The sequence below is a fragment of the Maylandia zebra genome, linkage group LG4, assembly GCF_041146795.1.
Source record: "Maylandia zebra isolate NMK-2024a linkage group LG4, Mzebra_GT3a, whole genome shotgun sequence".
Classification (NCBI taxonomy): Eukaryota; Metazoa; Chordata; class Actinopteri; order Cichliformes; family Cichlidae; genus Maylandia; species Maylandia zebra.
In genome coordinates, this window is record NC_135170.1 from 1,392,826 (window position 1) to 1,415,286 (window position 22,461).

Sequence of the window (22,461 nt, forward strand, 5' to 3'; positions counted from 1 at the left end):
GTAGCACATACTTGTGCCAAAAGCTCTTCTCCACTTTGAACTTCAATAAGTCCAAGTACAGGTCCAGACTTACGGATGATCATCTTCAAGACATACTGAGGGTCGCAACTGCTTCCTCCCTCAGGCCAAATCTGGCTCGGCTATGCGAGAGGAAACGCTGCCAGGTCTCTAGCAGCAAGGAGTAGGCAAGAGAAGCCATGTTCAGAAGAACAGTTCATTTTCTACAGTGTTCCATTCATGTTCAGAAGAAGGTTATAGAACTGTTAATACAGACATTTCAATCTAAATACAGCAGATATAGAAGACTGAAAGAAACACACAAGTTCACTGACTAAAAATATCTTCTTATTATTTTATTTATGTTTTACAGATTGATTGATTTTCTTATTAATTCTTAATTTGTTTATTCATTTTTCATATTTTGTGTTAAAAAATAAAAATAAAGAGATTTGAGAGGATTGGAATTTTTTAACCATGCCTTTCTTGTGGAAAACCTAATGTGGCCCAGCCTCACCCAGACTCTGCCTGCAGCGGCCCCCAGCTAAATTGAGTTTGAGACCTCTGTCCTACACCATAAATCAGTAAGAGAGGGTACGACCTCTCTCATGGCCCCAAGTGGTGTGTGCATGCCAGAGCACTCTGGAAAGCACACAGAGTCTTTACAGACTACTAAGGATCAAACCTCTATCATCATGCAATCGATTATAAAATTAAGCATATATGAGTAAATATTTCTAAGCATAAATGACAATCAACAATATAAACCTTACAGCTGGTTTTAATAACAGAATTCATTTGTTTCTCAAACGAGAAAGAGCTATCGAGAAACACTCCTAAATCTTTAGTTCTTAACTTTTCCAGTGGGCCAAGGTCAACATTATCTGCTAATGCTAAATAGGCTGCCATTATTAACTAATGCTAATTTGACATGAATTAGCATTATGCACTAATGCTAACACTTACTTTTTTAAAAAATGTGAGTAGCTAATGCTAACACTATTTCCCTTAACTTTATAACAATGTGAACGGCTAATGCTAACACTCTTTTTCCTAGCATTATAACATCTGAGCTGCTAATGCTAAGTAGGCTGCCATTAGCACCTACGTCTAATTTAAGGCAAATACGCATTAGAACCTAATGCTCATATCGTTTTCCTTTGCTTTATAACAATGTGAGCAGCTACTGCTAAATAGCATTAGCTAATAACAGCAGTCTAATTTAATGCAAGTTAGCCTCATTTGCATTACAACGATGTGAGGAGTTAACGCCAAGTATGCTGCCATTAGTGGCTAATTCTAATTAGGGGTGAATAAATATTACCAGCTAATGCTAATATCATATTCTCTTCCCTTTTAACAATGTGAGCAGCTAGTGCTAGGTAGGCTGATGCTAGCAGCTAATGGTAAAGCTAATTTAATGTGAATTAGCATCACATTAGTGAGGAGTTAATGCTAAGTAGACTGCCATTAGCAGGTAATGCTAATTTTAGGTGAATAGGAATTGGCAGATAATGCTAATACCATATTTTCTTGCTTTATAACAATGTGACCAGCTAATGCTATGTAGGTTGCCGTTATTAGCTAATACTAATTTGAGGTGAATTAGCATTATCCCCTTATGCTAACAATGTTTTTTCTTACTTTTTAACAATACAAGTAGCTAATGTGAACACTTTTTTTTTTTTATTGAATTCTAATTTTTCCCTTGCGATGTGAAGAGTTAATGCTAAATAGGATGCCATTAGTGGCTAATTCTAATTTTAGATGAGAAAGCATTAGAAGCTAATGCTAATACCATATTTTCTTGCTTTATATCAATATTAGTAGGTAATGCTAAGTACGTAGCCATTATTAGCTAATTTAGGTGAATTAGCATTATCCACTAATGCTAACACTGTTTTTGCCAACTCTTTTCCCTTGCATTATAACAATATGAGCAGCTAATGCTAAGAAGGCTGCCATTATTAGGTAATGCTAATTATTATGTGTGTTAGCATTATCCGCTGCTGCTAGCAATGTTTTATCTTACCTTTTAACAATATCAGCAGCTAATGCTAACACTACTTTAATTTCAGTTAAACCTACTTAGCATTAATTAACTTCATTTAGCATTAAGAAGTTTTTGCTATAGGCTACCATTAGTGGCTAATGCTAATTTTAGGTAAATAGAAATTGGCAGCTAATGCTAATACCATATTTTCTTGCCTTATAACAATGTGACCAGCTAATGCTAAGCAGGTGCCATTATTAGCTAATACTAATTTGAGATGAATTAGCATTATCCGCTTATGCTAACAATGTTTTTTCTTACTTTTTAACAATACGCCATTAGTGGCTAATTCTAATTTTAGATAAAAAAGGATTAACAGCTAATGCTCATACTGTTTGCTTTGTAAGAATGACAGCAGCTAATGATACGAAGTCTACCGTTATTAACTAATGCTAATTTGATGAGAATTAGCATTATCCGATAATGGTAACTCTTTTCCCCTGCATTATAACAATGTCAGGAGTTAATGCTAAGTAGACTGCCATTAGGGGCTAACTCTAATTAGGGGTGAATAATTATTAGCAGCTAATACTAATACCGTTTTCTCTTTTTCCTTATAACAACTTGAGCAGCTAATGCTAATTTGATGCGAATTAGCATTATATTAGTGAGCAGTTAATGCTAAGTAGGCTGCCATTATTAACTAATACTACGTTGACGTGAATTAGCATTATGCGCTACTGCTAATACCGTTTTCTCTTTCCTTATAACAATATGAGCAGTTAATGCTAATTTGATGTAAATTAGCATTATATTAGTGAGGAGTTAATGCTAAGTAGGCTGCCATTAGCAGCTAAAGGTAATTTGAGGTGAATAAGCACTAGTAGCTAATGCCAATACCCTTTTCTCTTGTGTTATAATGATGTGAAATGTTAATATTGTTCTCAAACAACAGAATGAGAATGAAATATTGATTCTAACAGGGCCCGTAAACAGCATTAGCTTAGCAGCATTAGCTTATCAGAGTCTCCATCATGGTCACACAAATCCTTAGCGGAGCAAAGTGGCCTACTTAGCAATAGCTGCTGTAGAAAGCAAAGGGAAAACAGTATTAGCATTAGCTGCTAAATGTGCACTTGAGAACAAATCTATTGTGAATTCAGCCGTGAATGTAGTGTTTCCAGTAAGCTTCCATTTCCAAATGTTAGCTGCTCCTGTCTGCCTCTTTGTCACACACACAGACTGAAATGATTCACAGCCTTGTTTCATCCTTCTGTCAGTGTCACTGACTGTCACTGTGACTGTGGACATACAGCATGGGAAACACACACATGGCTGATACTTGTATCTAAAGTTACAAAATGTTGTCTCTGTCCAAATATTACCTAACTGTAAGTCTACTTTTAATGAAACTCTCAACATGACTTATCAGTTATCATTAATGTTCCTGCAAACAGACTCCTTGAAGACCCCCTACATAAATATCCATGTACTATCCAGCTAGACTAGTGTGTCTGTCCCTGCAAATATTCCTTCATGTGTGATTGTTCATGTCTCATCTGCAGAAAACAAACAGGAAGTGAGTGAAAGACACAGGAAATGATTCCAGCTCTTCCTCCTATATCAGACATTCTCTCCATACCTGAGAGTGTCCAGTCTCCAGCCTGGATCCTTCAGTCCAGCCGACAGAAGCTTCATTCCTGAGTCACCTGGATGATTGTAGCTCAGGTCCAGCTCTCTCAGATGGGAGGGGTTGGAGCTCAGAGCTGAGGCCAGAGAAGTACAGCCTTCCTCTGTGATCAGACAGCCTGACAGACTGCAGACACACAAAACAACAATCCATCTGTTATCCATCTCTATAGCAGCATAACTAAGGGATGGTTCAGGGTCACCTGATCCAGCTCTAACTATAAGTTTTATCAAAAAGGAAAGTTTGAAGCTGATCGTCAAAGTAGAGAGGGTGTCTGTCTCCTGAACTCAAACTGGGAGCTGCTTCCACACCCAGTCCAACATAGCCAGGCTTTCTTTGCTGCTTTGACAAAACCTCAAATCCCAGTCAGAGATGGTGAGCATCATCACAGTGATGATCATTTCTCTGTTAACCCAGGCTTTCTGCTTCAGGATCTGTGCACGCTCACAGAACAAGGAGACCTTTAAACATCATTTCACTAAATGGATGGACTGAGCTCAGCCTACAGATGAACTGGATAAATAAAGATTTGACCTCAGTGTGCTCAGTGTTCCTGTCTATTCCTAACATATTCCTAACATGATAGCTGCACTTTAGAGCTCTAAAACTGGAACTGACACATATTTAAACTCCACATGTTACTCAGTACATTCAGTTCTGACACTCGCCCACAGTCCAACAAAGGAAACATGGAGATCACATCAGTTTGTCACCAAAGTCTAATTATTCCAGAGGGCAGTGTTGATACAACTAAAGTTATTTTTAAGCAAAGTTGAGTTTTTTATTGTCGCAGTACTTCATGTCTGAAGTATCACTTAAATGCATTACACGCTGTTGATGGCAGCAAACAAACCACCCAAACAAACAGAGGTGGGAGGCTTGGGCAGACTACGTAGGATCAGCTTGTGGGAGGAGTCAGGATAAAACCAAAGAAAGACAAGCTAACAAACACCACAGTGAAGTGAGTAGCTACAAACTGCAGGCCGATTAGTGTTGTTGAAGAAGTCGGTCTGAGGAACGTTCTTAGGATCAACAAATGACGGCATGTATGAGCCTCCCTCAAGACGCACCATCACAAGAAGAACACATGAGCTGTAGAAAAAGGAGAGACTACGAAAGCCACGGCGTTACAACGTGCACCAGCTGTTGGTCTCTCTGGAGACTACTGGGCGTGGCTGGGTAACCATGGTTACTTGGGAGTTACAGTACATGATATTAATGAAGAGTGGGAGCTGCGTTCTATAGCAAACAATTTGTTATGAGGTAATCAGCTGATCTTACTTTAACCGGAAGCCCTTCACAATAATTGCAATGCCTTTATTTTGTACAACTACCATCAGTTCGTCTGTACTGATGGTAACTTAAAGTCACACTAATGCAGTTTAGTTTCTATAGTTTATGTAGTGGAAGTATACTACAGTACCCTGATCACTGACAGGACAGATTTATGTAGATATACACCTTTGTGTTTAACATTACTGCATTATAGTACTGTGATCTTTGTCCTTATATATGGCTATATTAGCTATACTGATGTACGTACATATAACTGGATATGTAACTTATCTATTCATCTTATTTGTCATGTATTTGTATTGTGTACTTCCTTTTTGTAAGAAACCACACACATGATCACAGCCGCAAGAATCAATCAGTGAAAGAATAAAGTGCCTCAAACCAAACCTTAAGCTCTTTATTCCACATGCTGGGATCATTTGGCCTTCAGTGGTGTTCTGGCTGACACACCGGAGTGACCAGAGTGCTAAAGAGTGAATCGGACACACCAGTGTCATCTCTGATATCTCCACTACATTTAATCGTCCTTCAGCTTGTGGCTGCCGTTAGCTGGTCTGCTAGTTAGCTGATTTGCTATTTAGCCGGTGTGCTAGTTAGCTGGTGTGCTAGTTAGCCGGTTCGCTAGTCAGCTGGTGTGCTGACCAGCGAACCAGTAGGTTACAAGATGAGCTTGTCTGTCTGATGAGCCAGCTCTCTCTGTCTTGGTCATTTTGTCCTTGGGCAAAACCTAACCTACCACTACAACTGTAGCTTACCTCCACCAGTGTGTGAATGTGAGAGTGAATGAATACAGGGAGTGCAGAATTATTAGGCAAATGAGTATTTTGTCCACATCATCCTCTTCATGCATGTTGTCTTACTCCAAGCTGTATAGGCTCGAAAGCCTACTACCAATTAAGCATATTAGGTGATGTGCATCTCTGTAATGAGAAGGGGTGTGGTCTAATGACATCAACACCCTATATCAGGTGTGCATAATTATTAGGCAACGTCCTTTCCTTTGGCAAAATGGGTCAAAAGAAGGACTTGACAGGCTCAGAAAAGTCAAAAATAGTGAGATATCTTGCAGAGGGATGCAGCAGTCTCAAAATTGCAAAGCTTCTGAAGCGTGATCATCGAACAATCAAGCGTTTCATTCAAAATAGTCAACAGGGTCGCAAGAAGCGTGTGGAAAAACCAAGGCGCAAAATAACTGCCCATGAACTGAGAAAAGTCAAGCGTGCAGCTGCCAAGATGCCACTTGCCACCAGTTTGGCCATATTTCAGAGCTGCAACATCACTGGAGTGCCCAAAAGCACAAGGTGTGCAATACTCAGAGACATGGCCAAGGTAAGAAAGGCTGAAAGACGACCACCACTGAACAAGACACACAAGCTGAAACGTCAAGACTGGGCCAAGAAATATCTCAAGACTGGTTTTTCTAAGGTTTTATGGACTGATGAAATGAGAGTGAGTCTTGATGGGCCAGATGGATGGGCCCGTGGCTGGATTGGTAAAGGGAAGAGAGCTCCAGTCCCACTCAGACGCCAGCAAGGTGGAGGTGGAGTACTGGTTTGGGCTGGTATCATCAAAGATGAGCTTGTGGGGCCTTTTCGGGTTGAGGATGGAGTCAAGCTCAACTCCCAGTCCTACTGCCAGTTTCTGGAAGACACCTTCTTCAAGCAGTGGTACAGGAAGAAGTCTGCATCCTTCAAGAAAAACATGATTTTCATGCAGGACAATGCTCCATCACACGCGTCCAAGTACTCCACAGCGTGGCTGCAAGAAAGGGTATAAAAGAAGAAAAACTAATGACATGGCCTCCTTGTTCACCTGATCTGAACCCCATTGAGAACCTGTGGTCCATCATCAAATGTGAGATTTACAAGGAGGGAAAACAGTACACCTCTCTGAACAGTGTCTGGGAGGCTGTGGTTGCTGCTGCACGCAATGTTGATGGTGAACAGATCAAAACACTGACAGAATCCATGGATGGCAGGCTTTTGAGTGTCCTTGCAAAGAAAGGTGGCTATATTGGTCGCTGATTTGTTTTTGTTTTTGAATGTCAGAAATGTATATTTGTGAATGTGGAGATGTTATATTGGTGTCACTGGTAAAAATAAATAATTGAAATGGGTATATATTCGTTTTTTGTTAAGTTGCCTAATAATTATGCACAGTAATAGTCACCTGCACACACAGATATCCCCCTAAAATAGCTCAAACTAAAAACAAACTAAAAACTACTTCCAAAAACATTCAGCTTTGATATTAATGAGTTTTTTGGGTTCATTGAGAACATGGTTGTTGTTCAATAATAAAATTATTCCTCAAAAATACAACTTGCCTAATAATTCTGCACTCCCTGTAGTGGGATTGTAAAGGGTCTTTGAGGGTCTCGAAAAGCGCTATATAAATGCAATCCATTATTATTATTAAGAGCATCTTTAGGCCTGACTGTGCTCATCCTTCCTCCAACCTCTCCTTACCAAAGATAACAACTACATCAGTATTAGCTCAATAACAATTTCTGCAATTCAATTGTGGACATTCATTTTTAAACCTTGTGTAAAACGATAAAACCTCAAAGTCTGAGCATTATTCTTTGTGCAAACAGCTCTTGCAGGTTCCCCCGGACTTAGGTTATTTTTATTATTTAATTACTTTCCTTTAAGCAGCTGTTCAGGCTACTAAACTCATCCCAGAAATAACAAGTGACACCATTAATAGTAGAGGTGGGAATCACCATACAACTCGCGATACGATATTATCACAATACTTAACGCACGATACGATATTATTGCGATTTTTTAAAATATTTTGCGATATTTAAATTCTGCACATAAAGGTAAACTTTATCAATATTCATTTTATCTAATATCAAAGTCTCACACTCAGTCTTTCTCTCATTTCAGTCAGTTTTATTGTTGACAAACTGAACGGTTTGTATTACAGTCTAGTCCAACTTAACTGAATGCAACCATCTGGTACAATTATAGCTATTCTGAACTATGCAATTTATGAAAACTATGCAGCCCCTTCAGCAACTGAAGAATTTGAAAGTAAATTTAAAAAAATATATAATTTTACATTAAATAAAAAAGTTTCAAACTTAATTAAAATTAAACATGTCTTAAATTAAAATAAGTAAACTGTCATGTTTATTGCTGCCAAAAAAAAAGTTAAACACATTTGGACAGTGAAGGAATGTCAGGATTGTTGCTCAGAAAAAGGATCAACATGCTCTGAAGTCAACATGCTCTGACTCCAGAGCATGTTGACTTCAGAGAAAAAATTGTTTGTAACAAAATATCGATTTCTGCTGTCCCTGTATCGATACATTATTAGCAAACAAAATATCACGATACTACACAGTATCGATTTTTTCCCCCACCCCTAATTAATAGTGGAGCTAACTTTAACAGGTGAAACTGATTTGACCTATAAGGCTACTGCAGTTACTTCTTATCAGGTTTAGTAGGGAAGACATCTGGATGAGGTAGTTAGTAGTATGTAGTTAGTACCGGGCGACTCCCCTCCCCCACATCGGCACCAGAACCCTGTATTTTCTACAGAGTAAGACTGCCTGTTTTATCAAACTATGGCCATTACTACTGTGATCATTTGCAGCCCAGTGTGCCGCTCTCTCTGCTGGGATGAACCACTGGAGCTCACCCAGTCATCCCTTTCTTTCTCTCAAGAAGAAGTGAAATAAATATATTTATTATGTTACGAGTCTAATATTCTTTAAATCAAACTGTAATGAATAAATCAAGCAAGAAGATTTGGTGGCTCCACGTGTTGTAGAAGAAAAGATAAACATCTCATTTTGAGAAATCAGCCTTTAAAATTAAGTACTGTGAATAAAAAACAAACAGCGAGCCAATCAGCAGTCGCCAATATCCTCCTAATTTCATTCACAAAGAAATCAAATATATATATTATGGGCCCAAAGGAGCCTAAATCTTTAAATTAGGCAGTACATGAAGTATTTTTTTAAATAAACAAAGACATGACTATAACAACTTTTAGTAATTCAGAGTCCAATTATCCACTCAAATGTGAATAAAAGTTCACTTGACAGCTGTAAAAGTTACCTGTTTATACAATAATATAAATCACATTTCAAATGATCATCTGTGGAAAAGTTTGAATCCTGACCTGAGAGTTTCCACTGCACACTGTGAACTCTTTAGTCCAGCGGACAGAAGCTTCACTCCTGAATCCTGCAGGTCAGAGTTACTCAGGTCCAGCTCTCTCAGACTGGAGGACTGGGAGCTGAGGACTGAGGACAGAGCTTCACAGCTTCTCTCTGACAGGTTACAGCCACTCAGTCTGAAAAATAAAAGACAATCTATAAAACAAGTACTCATGTAGAGTTTGTTAATACATTTCACAACATTAAATGTTGACTTTCTATTTTTAAAGAAAACATAAAGATACTAAGATACAACATCATATGTATGAACTTTAATTAATAATTCTAAAAACTAAATGTTTTCTGATCTGACCTCAGAGTATTCAGTTTACAGTTTAAACGTTGTAGTCCAGCAGACAGAAGCTTCACTCCTGAATCCTGTAGCTTTCTGATACTCAGGTCCAGCTCTGTCAGACTAGAGGACTGCGAGCTGAGAACTGAGGACAGAGCTTCACAGTTTTCCTCTGAGAGTTCACAGATGTTAAGTCTGAAGATAAAAACATGAATAAAGATTGTTGTTAAAGTGTAATCAAGGTGCAATAGCTTATTGTCTTGTGCTGAGCAGGTTAGTAAAACTTCCTTTTAACTTTGAAATAAAATAAAAATGCTATGAAACAAGGATAACTGGATAAAGATATAAACAAAAACAAACATCAAACACATAAACAAACAGAACTAAACATAATACAAATTGATCTGACCTCAGAACATTCAGTTTGGCATGTGGACTCTCCACTGCAGCAGACAGAAGCTTTACTGCTGAAGCCTTCAGGCTGTTGGTACTCAGGTCCAGCTCTCTCAGACTACAGGACTGGGAGCTGACCACTGACAACAAATTTTCACAGCCTTTCTCTGAGACGTTACAGCTGCTCAGTCTGAGAGAGAAAGGGAAAAAACCACAACAAAAAAAACAAACAATATATGTGATCAAATGAAATTTGTTTATATGTTGAACCCTTTTTTTAAAAAATTTATTTAAACCTATGAGACTATGAGTGCTACCAGTCCAGTGCACATGATTGGTACCTTGATGGTACCTTGCTCAGGGGTACCACAAGGTAACTATTCGGTGGATTCGACCCCTGACCTTATGATCATGGGGCGACCACTCTGCCTACTGAGCTAATAATTCTGTGTACACTGTCATACAATATTAACTAAAACAATTATTTTAGAAAATTTTAGTAATTCAATAATCATGCTCATTACCTGTGTATTGTGAATAACACTGGATTTTAAACACTAGCTGTATAAAACTCTTCCTGTTAAAGGTGTGTATAAAGGAGATGAGCTGAAATGCAGACTTCATGGAGAATGTTTGCTGTCAGCATATATCAAAGACAAAGCAGAGATCCATCCAGTCTCTTCCACTAAGCCCACAGAGGGACAGACAACCACTCTCACTCACACCTGCATGAAGTTTAGATCACCAGGTAACCTAACTGCATGTCTGTGGACAGTGGGAGGAAACTGTAGAGGACCCAGAGTGAACCCACTGTAATTCTGTGATAACACTGGTTATGGAAGCCTTACAGTTACATATGGTTACTGACAAGAAACACGACCTTAGAGGCAATTTCAGTAATGAAGACCGAGTTTCTCCCTCCATACAGGATGAAAACATGACAGCACAGCAGAGATTTATATTTAAAAAGGGAGGGTGTGCACTGAAAGTGAGATACAAACTTGAACTTAAATTATGAACATCAGAAAAAGATGTAGGTGAAGTCTGGCAGGTGACGTTTGTGCTTTAGAATAAAACAACCAAACTCCTGGAGTTGGAGACAAATGAACAAGCTGAGAATAATAAACCTGTCAGAGGGGCTGAAGCATCAGAGCTCATGTTCTTATAGGCTGGGTCTGGATTGTCCTTTGATAAGAGTTACAGAACAAAGTGTGTTTTAGAAATGCTGGAGTGAAACATTAAAACTACCATATATTTACTGAGTGACTGATGATCATTTAATTTACTATTTTAAAAAATGTTACAGTGCTGTTTGAACTCAGCATTTCTGATTTATTTCCCATGATTTTAACAATGAAGCGATGACAACATGTTTACTCACAGAGCTTTGTTGGAGGCTTTGACCACTGGCAGCAGCCTCAGAAGAGCCTCCTCTGAAGCAGAGTATTTCTGCAGGTCAAACACATCCAGATCTTCTTCTGATGACAGTAAGATGAAGACCAGAGCTGACCACTGAGCAGGAGACAGTTTATCTGTGGAGAGACTTCCTGATCTCAGGGACTGTTGGATCTCCTCCACTAGAGAACGATCATCCAGTTCATTCAGACAGTGGATCAGATTGATGCTTTTCTCTGCAGACAGATTCTCACTGAGCTTCTCCTTGATGTACTGGACTGTTTCCTGATTGGTCAGTGAGCTACTTCCTGTCTGTGTCATCAGGGCTCGTAGGAGAGTCTGATTGGTCTGCAGGGAAAGACCCAGGAGGAAGCGGAGGAACAAGTCCAGGTGTCCATTTGGACTCTGTAAGGCCTTGTTCACAGCACTCTGGTAGAAGTGTTTCTTTGCAGATTCTTCCGTTTCAGACTTCTTGGATGTTGTTTGTTGTTGTTCCAGCAGATTGAGTCCAGAGTTGCTGAAGGTCAGATGGACATGAAGAGCAGCCAGCAACTCCTGAACACTCAGATGGATGAAGCAGAACACCTTGTTCTGGTACAGTCCGCTCTCCTCTTTAAAGATCTGTGTGAACACTCCTGAGTACACTGAGGCTGCTCTGATATCGATGCCACACTCTGTCAGGTCTGATTCATAGAAGATCAGGTTTCCTTTCTGCAGCTGATCAAAAGCCAGTTTTCCCAGAGACTCCATCATCTTCCTGCTCTCTGGACTCCAGTGTGGATCTGTCTCAGCTCCTCCATCATACTTGACCTTCTTCACTTTGGCCTGAACCACCAGGAAGTGGATGTACATCTCAGTCAGGGTCTTGGGCAGCTGTCCTCCCTCTCTGGTTTCCAGCACATCCTCCAGAACTGTAGCAGTGATCCAGCAGAAGACTGGGATGTGACACATGATGTGGAGGCTTCGTGATGTCTTGATGTGGGAGATGATCCTGCTGGCCTGCTCCTCATCTCTGAATCTCTTCCTGAAGTACTCCTCCTTCTGTGGGTCAGTGAACCCTCTGACCTCTGTCACCATGCCGACACAGTCAGGAGGGATCTGATTGGCTGCTGCAGGTCGTGTGGTTATCCAGAGGCGAGCAGAGGGAAGCAGTTTCCCCCTGATGAGGTTTATCAGCAGCACATCCACTGAGGTGGACTTTCTAGGGTCAGTTAGGATTGTAGTTTTGTGGAAGTCCAGAGGAAGTCGACACTCATCCAGACCATCAAAGATGAACACAACCTGGAAGTCTTCAAAGCTGCAGATTCCTGCTTCTTTGGTTTCAGTAAAGAAGTGATGAACAAGTCCCACCAAGCTGAACTTTTCCTCTTTCAGCACATTCAGCTCTCTGAAAGTGAATGGAAATATGAACTGGATGTCCTGGTTGGCTTTGTCTTCAGCCCAGTCCAGGCTGTATTTCTGTGTTAAGACTGTTTTCCCAATGCCAGCCACTCCCTTTGTCAGCACTGTTCTGATTGGTTCGTCTCTTCCAGGTGAGGCTTTAAAGATGTCTTCTTGTCTGATGGTTGTTTCTGGTCTGTCTGGTTTCCTGGATGCTGTTTCAATCTGTCTGACCTCATGTTCATCATTGACCTCTGCAGTCCCTCCCTCTGTGATGTAGAGCTCTGTGTAGATCTGATTCAGGAGGGTTGGGTTTCCTGCTTTAGCGATGCCCTCAAACACACACTGGAACTTCTTCTTCAGCTTAGACTTAAGTTTACGATGACAAACAGCAGCTGGAAGTTCTGAATAATAATAATAAAAATACAACTTTAACAATCACATTTTACAAAATGCTGATGACAATTTCTGACCCACTGAGAAATGACTGAACACACTGGTGTCACAAGTCTCATTTATCCAGCAGCTTAAATCTTTAGATAAATCCTCTTACGTCTCTGCAGACGGTCAGCCAGCTCCTCCTGCTTCATTCTCCTCAGGAAGTCCACTGTGATCTTCACAAATGCCTCTCTGCTGTTTCTCCTCTGCTCATCATCCTCCCTCTGAAACTCCAAGCACTGGGGCTTATTTGGATTCAGAGCCTTCTGGATCTTCTTCAGCTCGCTCTTCACAAAAGTGATGATGTTGTCCTCCAGCAGCTGGAACAGAATATTTATGAATGACCCACCACTCTGAACTTTAGTCCACACAACATCCACTTCTTTACGATCAAGGGGCATATCATCCGCGAACTCTTTACCAATTATAGGTTTGACTTTATCTGATTAACTGAGACTTTGTCCACAACTCCATGATCCCAAAACGTTGATGCTGTTCATATGAATGCAGCGATTTCAGTGGGAGAAACATTTCACTGGTGTTCAGAGCTGAACTACCAACAGGTTGATGATCAAAGCCAGCAACTTGGAGATGTTTCAGGTGACTGAGTTGATCGTACAGACAACTGGTCTTAAAGGTTCACTCTGTTTACACATACAGATCAGTATTTAAGGTTTGACTCTCATCATCCACTGGGGCACAAACTGGGCGTCATCAGGACGCTACAACACAGAACAAACACCATCCCCACAGACACAGCAGCCAGCGAAGCAGAAGAACTTCACATCAAGAAGGTCCTGAGTAAATGTGAACGCTGGTTTGAGGGCGGAGTCAAGGAGGCCATTTATGTGAAAAGGAAAGACCATCTCTGAATGGAGGAGGGGCCTAAGGGTACATTTGTCACCATCTTACATGCTGTGATTGCAGCCATTCCCCAGCTCTCTGTGAACTGGACTCATGACCATTGATCAACAACCATTGATCAATGGTCCTGACAATATGCGTACCAATGATCAATGAACTGACCTCCCAGCCCATTGTTCCTTCAGTGGGCTGGTTTCAGTCATACAAATGTCCTGTTTATGAGATTGAAACCTGCAGTCAGCTGAGACTGAAGAAGTCACCTGATGATGATGAAACGTTTCTCCCACTGAAAACATCCAGATGAACAGAATCAAGCTTTTTGGGATTTACGTACCTGGATGATTGAGCATCAAGACACAACTCTGTGACTTTTCTCAGATGAATAAATCCTCTCCTCCAGCTTTGTTTACATCTACCAGCCCTGTGGCGCTGCCCAGGGACAATAATCTATGTGAGAGGTGGAAAGTCATACAGGTGTCTGCTCCTGCCTTCAGTTATTTTATCTACTGTGTGTCAACTGGCTGAACCTCCTCCAACTGTCTACTGTCTCCCTAAACTCAACAATGACTTAGTGATCTATCCATTCTCTGACCAAAGACATCCTGCTGCAGGAGGTTAACATAGCAGCCAATGATGATCCCACTCACTGTGAACAACACATTTGGACCTGATTTGCTGCTCTGGTTTACACGTGAACTTCCACTGCTGCTGTCACCAACTTGAGAGGCTCTACAGAAAAACTGGACTTGTCCATAAAAATAATAAACTACATTACAAGGACAGCATTGCTCAATCAACTCTAATTACTATGACCATGTTATCTCTTCTAACTAAGGTACAGACACTCAAACTTGCTGCTTTCAGTGAGAAGTCAAATGTCTGAATATGAGCTGGAAGCTGCTGAGAGTCCTCCTCCTTCCCGTGGGGTTTACTTTCTCTACTACTTTCACTATAAACACGCCCCTTTCATGCACCTGCAGAGGGCCACCAGCAGATGGAGCTGTCTTAAACAAATCCACTTGGATAGTTAGCTGTAGATGATTTTCTCAGTATGATTGTAGGACTTTGAGTTATTCTTCAGATTTATTTAAACTCCTATATTGTGCACAAGTGTTGAGCGACCCATAATTTCTCTGTACTTTTCATAAGAGCAGCCAGACTTTCAGCTAGTTTTTGTTTTTTAAGAGCTCAAAGTTATTGAAGAAACAGTTATTCAGCTTCATTCCCACTGATCTCGACTACAAACTGTTTCACTTTGGTTTTTGTTTAAAGCCTCGATGTTTAAAACGTTTCCCTGTGATCACATTTGCACCGTCTGATTTCAAAGTTTGTTTCTTTTGGTCATTTAGTCCACAGAGTCCTTGGTGTTCTGAAAGGGACCTATAAATAAATGCATTATTATTAATATTAATAATAAAGTAGTTGTTGTACATGTACAGACCATAAATATGGAGTCCAGCTGTGTTTGATGCTGCTGGGCAGACTGACCACTGGGAACCTCTGAGCTCTGCTGGTCCACTCTGTGGAGGAACCATGAAGGATTAGATCAACACAGGATAAAGATCCAGGAGTTTCTGCTCAAATAACTTCATCTGAATCAAGTCTGTCAAGTTTTAAACTCTCAGATTGTGAACATATCAGTAATTTTCAGTCTGTTTTCATGGACGTCCTTTCAGTGGTGATGTCAGGGATGATTTTGAAGAAGCTCATCAAACTGAACCATCAGCAGATCACTGCTCCAAAACCAGAACATGATCCGAGTCTCCCTCCACCACCAGAACACCAGCTTTACTAACGTGGTAGATCAGTGTAGTACAGATCAATAACTGATGAGTCATTTGATCAAAATCACTGAGTGCTTCACGTCTGACCCTCTGATGCTTCTGTAGACATTTTGCATATTTAATGAATGTCTGACAGTTTTACATTCATTCTATGAACACAGTGGAAATGTTGTGTTATAGTCTCCATGTTGTTTCCAGCATCATAAATTCTTAAGTTCAGAAAATTAGATTCTTTCTTCACAGCTGAAAAACAACAACATTTATTCTCTATTGAAATCTGCATCGTCCACTCCAAAGGTCACAATCTGAAGGTAACATCTGGTTTTGTTCCCTGTGGTTAACTCTGAGCATCAGTATGGTGGGATTTATCCACTACATCCACACCACTGTGGTTCAGTGTTGTCCTGATGGAGTAACAGCAGCCAGTATGATCCAGGCTTTAGCTGCTGGGTCTCTGTGTGACCTCTCAGACTGTTTAACAGATCAGACACAAAGAGAATCAGAGCAGCTCTGTTCTTTAAAGACAAACATGAACCCACTCAGGTCACACTTTCCCCACAGATATGAGCATCACTGTCCTCAAACAGCAAATGACCAAGTCGAACATTTGGATCTTTTCTCTTTCATTGTTTTCTTTTTAATGAATCTTTGTAACAATCTGAGGATGTTTCAGGTCATATTTATCCAGGAAACACAAACATGTAAAGGAGTCATCACAGCTCTCTGACCTCGTTGCTCCAGGTTCACCACTGAAGTCTGGATTATAATCTTTGGACCAGTCACTCCTCACAGACGGACAGCTGGACCCTGCAGACTGTGACCTCTGACCTCTGCAGACACAAACATGATTGAAGCAGCTGTGATCACACAGACTGCAGATAATGCAGCTGTTTCCTGTCAGTAACATCCTCTTAGATTAGAGTTCAGCTTTTTACAGGAAAACTGGACAAAACTGATTTTTGTTACAAACTCATTTTCATTTCCTCTCAGCTCACAAACACAGTCAGACAATCAACCAGAGTCAACACTGATTATAATGTCAGTGCAGAATTATTTCTGTTACTCAGTGAGTTCAGCTCTCTGACCTCGTTGCTCCAGGTTCACCACTGAACTCTGGATTTCGACCTTTGGACCGGTCACTCCTCACAGACGGACAGCTGGACCCTGCAGACTTTGCTCTGTCCTCCTCTTCCTCCATCATCGTCTTCAGTCAGTCTGAGAGGTAAACCACAAACACTCAGTGAGTTCACATTAACAGGAGGAACTGAGTTACAGTCGCTGACCTCTGACCTGTCATGTGACCATGAAACCAGGTCAATATGTCTGTAGGTTCAGTCATCCAGGTCATGTGATCTAAGGAGCTTGGAGAGAAAAGAGACGTCTTTAAGTTTCTGGAAGACGTTTCATCTGAGAAGCTTCTTCAGCTCTAAAACCAAACGGTGGAGAGTCCCAGATATTTAAACCTGAGAGGGAAAGAAAGCATGTCGCTGACCCACCACTGATGTTATTTCAAGGAGGAAACTGAGAGCCTTTGCACCAGGAGCACAAACATCAGCTCCAGCAATGATCCACTGATGTGTTTTTATTCCATGTATGAATGTTGTTATTGACAGAGATGACGTTTGTGTGTCAGTGATGCAGTGACTGTTGTTGTTACCTGTACAGGCTGGTTAGACTCTATGAAACAGATCATACAGATCTCTGCATGTTAGAAGAGACTATTAAAGGTCATGAATGAGACAAAGGCAGGGAGGCGTCCTTTACAGCTAAACAGCAGAGTGAGAGAACAGCCAGCACCTCTACATTTATCACATTATACAGCACATGTATGATACTGACAGGGATGAGAAGAATTTAGTGATTCTGATCCCATCATTGATATTACTTATTGATTCTCAGTAGCTCTGCTCTGACAGTCACCACCATCACTGAGCAGCATATCAAAGACATTTGTGCACATTAACTGCATGTTGTGGCTCAAATGTTTGTGCATGTTGGAGGCATTTCCTCTTTGTTGTGATCAGTGTTGGTCATTACTCAAAACAGTCATTATTACACATATTACACAGAACACTTTGATTAAAAGTAATGGAGTACGTTACTTCATTACTCCTCATAACATTACTTTGATGTTACTGTGTGAAATGAACAAATGAACATGTAACAACATAAAGCTGAGGTACAGCCCCACACACCAACACAGATCCTGATGAGGTCACGTGATGTTTCTCTGAGTGTTTATGAACACAAATCAAAGATGAAACAGCACAAAGACACTTCAAAGTGATTCTACTGTAGAAACATGAACAGGTAGAAACCTGCAGCCTGACTGCTCATCACTTTGTTACCTGTTCAAGTTCAGCAGCAGCAGCTCACTTTATCACGGTGCTGGTCTGGGGTCAGTGTTTACTCAGCTTTACGTCACTCTGGGTTCTTGGCTAGCTTAGCTTTAGCTTAGTGTTAGCATGCTGTGTGCTAGCTTAGCGTCAGAGCTCTGCAGGTGTCTCGTGTGTAAATATTAATCACAGTGACAGTAAAGGAGGTAAAGGGCTGTGACGTCATCACGTACGCTGCGTCCTCTGTGGGCTCTGAGTGAACTCAAAGTACAAACTACAAGTACACAAACACGAACGTAGCTCAGAGTGGCGGACACACTCGGCCTCGTTGGTCCAGCTGTGAGTCCGTTACCGTGAACTATGGAGCGGCAGATTTGTGCTGAACTAAGCTGCACACAGCTGATGTTAGCCAGGAAACATTACACACTGACTTTAATGGAGAGACCGGAAATACAAACACACACAGTTTGTTGTGTGAAGAAATCAAACACGAGCTGAACAAACAGTAAAGTTCCTAAAGACAAACTGTTAAAGGAGGAAACAAAGCAAACTTACAGTTTCTTCACACACCAACAACAAGCTCCACTCCACACCTGGACACTAAACAGGGACACACAGGTGAGCTGCTTCCTGGAAGGAGGCGGGACTCCACCTGAAACTCAGCACAGGTGGGAGGGGCTCAGCTCTGTGTGTGCTGATGTGTTAACTTTAAAAATATGCCGTCTGACTGCTCAGACTGAGTCAGAGTAAAGTTCACATGCTGACGTGTGGAGACATGAAACCTTGTTGTAGCTGCAGGTGTGAACACACTGATCCCAGATCAGCTCTGCTGTATTTGTAACATGAACATTTCTGCTGCAAAGCTTCAAATGTTCAGCATGTTTCTCTGTTTCCAGTCTATAGATCCAGTCACACTTTCTACCTTCACCTGTGCAGTAAAGACTGAGAGCAGAGCTGAAAGCAAGCGTCCAATCAGTGAGCAGCATCAACACCTGAGCTTCATTCAGACTCTGTTATTGAAGATGTTGTTGGTACAAAGTTCATCTGCTGCTCACATGAATCCATGAAAGATTTATTTCACTGAATGTTTCTTCAAAGCTCATTTCAACCTGTTGAAGTCATGAATGAAAGTGCAGACTGAGAGTGGATCACATGATGTTTGAGGTGTGTCATGTGACATGTTCAGTATTGTCACACATGTCTAGATTGTCCCTGATATCATAACTGCTCAAACACTGATGATTATATTTGAAGAATTATTCCTGATGGCAGCAAAGTTTGAATGGAGCTCTCTGTCTGTGCTGATTTGTCGCCCTCTGGAGGTCAAAGCACAAACTGCATGATGTCACTGTAACCACCACAGAGACAGGAAGTGTTTTTATGACTGAAACACTGAAATGATGCTAACGGCTGTCGTTAGGCTCACTGACAGCAGTGCTGATGTGTTCATGTCAAACACTGGCTCAGGTCAGACTCCTTCATCCTTCTCCAGCGTGAGGCCGCCCTCAGACCCACAGGAGCTCTGACCTTTGACCTCCTGACCCTAACCATTTTAGTCTTGTTGCATCTGCAAATCCATCCAAACTGTAGCCGAGCAAAAGAAGCTGGAAGTTGTTCTATGAATGATGTTGTTGAAGGAGCTTGGAAAGAAAAGCGTCTGGACTTCTTTAAGTTGCTTGAAGAGGGACATGGACGTCTTAACGCCCACTCACATCCTGGGACATTTGATCACAGGAAATCACATGATGGGGTGGGGCTAGATCTCACAATGGGTTCACCCAAAACCTTGGCTGATTGAGACCCACACCCGTTCTCACACCGTGGCTCGTGTGATTAGGTAGAGGATCAACAGGGGCTCCGTGTCCCTGAATTTAAACTGAATCTAAACACACCGTGCACAATGCCAAGTTAGATAATGGTTAAAAGAACAAGATAAGAATAAATAAAAAGATAAAATAAGGATAAGAAATAACTTAAAAAAATAAAATAAAAAGATAAATAACTGCAAATAAGTACAAATAAGTAACTGAAGACACGTGTGGTCTGCAGATGTCGATGTACATGGATGTACATGGAGTTTAATGTGCAAAATGAACTTAGTGTGCAAAGTGACCTGATGTGCAAACTGCAGTTTGAGGTCGGTCAGCTGTTCAGGAGTCTGATAGCAGTGGGGAAGATGGAGTTGTTGAGTCTGGATGTTCTACATTTCACACTTCTGAACCTTCGTCTCGAGGGCAGAGGTGTGTCTCTGCTCTGGACTCTGTGATGGTAGCTGCTCTGCAGAGAGGGCAGCGGGGTCCTGATGATCTTCTCCACAGTTGTTATCACTCTCTGCAGGCGTTTGCGGTTTGCAGTAGTGCTGCCGTACCATGCAGTGATGCAGCTGTCAGGCTGCTCTCCACAGTGCAGCTGTAGAACCTGCTGAGGATCTTGGCCAACATACCAAATTTCCTCAGCCTCCTCAGGAAATACAGCAGCTGCTGAGCCTTCTTGACCAGCTGTGTGAGTTTGAGTCCCTCACTGACTCAAACTCCTTCAGTGACACTTGCAGCCTTGCAGATTAGTTTGCTGATCCTGATGCATCTCTGCAGCTGATGCTGTCCCCCAGCAGACAACAACAACATAGATGCTCTCACTAGTCCACTTTACCCTCTAATCACATCTCTGACATCTGCAGGTTGCTCCATAGAGACTCTTGTGCAATGCCAGGTGTTTGTGTTTGTCTGTAGGTACACATTAGATATGACCATAGACGCACACACACAAGTGAACACAGCAGCACAGATGGTTTCCACCTGCTTCCCTCTTTCTTCACACAACTGTGAGGATGATGAAGAGGTTTCAGGACGAGGTGGTCAGCAAGCACAGGATAAAGCAGGGCCATGAAACTCTCTGGTGCAGCAGATGTTTAATCAGACTCAGCTTTAGGCTTCTTTTCCCACCTGGCAGCAAAGTAACAGCTTCACTAATGTGAACAGTCACAATGTTAAACGTTTCTATATCTTCATATATTTTTATCTGTTGATGCTGCAGAATAAAGTCTGTTAACAGAGTGCAGGATGTGTAGAGCAGGTCCAGCTCTCCCTTTACTGTGTCCACTTTCATCAGCCCCTGTGAAGTGACACAGAGTGCATGTGTGTCTGTCAGCTGTTGTTTGTTGTGAAGGATGGAACAAATGAACACACACTTTTAGAGAAATCTGAAAAAGCAACACGTGCTTGGGCTCCTTCTGTGCTCGTCTTCATTAATGCTGATCTTTCTTTCCTGTTTGTTCTTTGGCACAAGCTTCAGTCTTTTCTCCCAGGGCTCCTTCACACTTAGAAACACACCTACATTCATTTATACACAAACATCATGAAACAAAGGCTTTGTAAAAGAGGACACGAGATCCTCTCTGAACAGCACATTCATATCAAACACAGGACTGAACAGGATATACTGAGTCTGTGCTGTTTTCATTGTTACTTGCTGAGTATTTTTCCAGTGTTTGAAATGTGACTCAAGTCTGATTCTTCTACTGTGTGTGAACTCTAAGCAGCTGCATTAAACAGCTGCTTTTCAAACCAGGCTCAATCCTATGACTCTGTGAATGTAAACTTTTGTCACCTGCATGAATAACAATCCTTGATCTAGTCAGGACTGCAGTGCTCCTGTGATCCCAGCTTATAGATGGAGGCTAGCATGAGAGGCTCAGCAGCTAAAGCAGCACACCTGGGTCTCCCAGCCTATTAAAAGCAGCCCTTTGCTTCACCTGCTTCACTAAACATTATTATTATTATTTAAGCAGAGTGGTGTGATTGATGTAGGCATTGCTGTGTGACAGGAGGACTTTTCTTGAAACAGCTCGTGTGACGTGAGCTGACGTAAAAACAGTGATGTTAGCTTGATTCTCTTGGCTAAAACTATTTTAAAAAGAGGGTCAATCATGCAAATCTGCCAATAGAAGCCAAAGTTACAGCCCCTCAGAGTTTAAAGAGAAAAGGCCCGTTTCCAACACTCGGTTGTGCAAAGGGAAACAGGCCCACAGTGCCTGAGTGTGTGGGTAATTCTTCAAATAATATTCAAAAGCAAACATTTTTAAGCATGTAAATAAAATTCAATCATTTCTGCTCTTCAATACCTAAGAAATGAAAACTGGCAGATGGTCCCAAAATGTGAAACGCCTGGCTATCTGTGCATTTAGTGCTGCAAGTTTTCACTGTTTACCTTCAGAAGCATAAATCTCTGCACAGATAATGTTCATATGTGGATTCCTGGTTTTCTGCAGTTAATTGTGACCCAAAGCGTATTTTTAAAGTGGTTCCAGGCAATAAAGTCTAAAAATAAATACATCTACTTCCTTTTTCTGTGTTCCAGCCTCAGTGACTCTGACACAGTGCTGTAATATTTACACCTCTGATGAAAACAGAGTTTGTAGTTGCAGAGA

At 41.2% G+C, this 22,461-nt stretch overlaps 1 protein-coding gene across 1 annotated transcript in view; it reads right to left on the bottom strand.

Moving 5' to 3' along the window:
• Nucleotides 1-16,524, bottom strand: part of LOC112435193 (protein NLRC3-like) — a 24,603-nt gene extending 8,079 nt beyond the window's left edge. Inside the window, exons 1-8 of the mRNA XM_076882841.1 lie at nucleotides 16,428-16,524; nucleotides 15,357-15,435; nucleotides 13,167-13,371; nucleotides 11,220-13,017; nucleotides 9,855-10,028; nucleotides 9,467-9,640; nucleotides 9,117-9,290; nucleotides 3,633-3,806 (exon numbers count right to left, since the gene is read on the bottom strand). Coding sequence (XP_076738956.1) covers nucleotides 3,633-3,806; nucleotides 9,117-9,290; nucleotides 9,467-9,640; nucleotides 9,855-10,028; nucleotides 11,220-13,017; nucleotides 13,167-13,371; nucleotides 15,357-15,359 — 2,702 coding nt within the window. The 5' untranslated portion in view covers nucleotides 15,360-15,435; nucleotides 16,428-16,524. The remainder of the gene's footprint in view (nucleotides 1-3,632; nucleotides 3,807-9,116; nucleotides 9,291-9,466; nucleotides 9,641-9,854; nucleotides 10,029-11,219; nucleotides 13,018-13,166; nucleotides 13,372-15,356; nucleotides 15,436-16,427) is intronic.
• Between the last annotated feature and the right edge of the window lie 5,937 nt (nucleotides 16,525-22,461).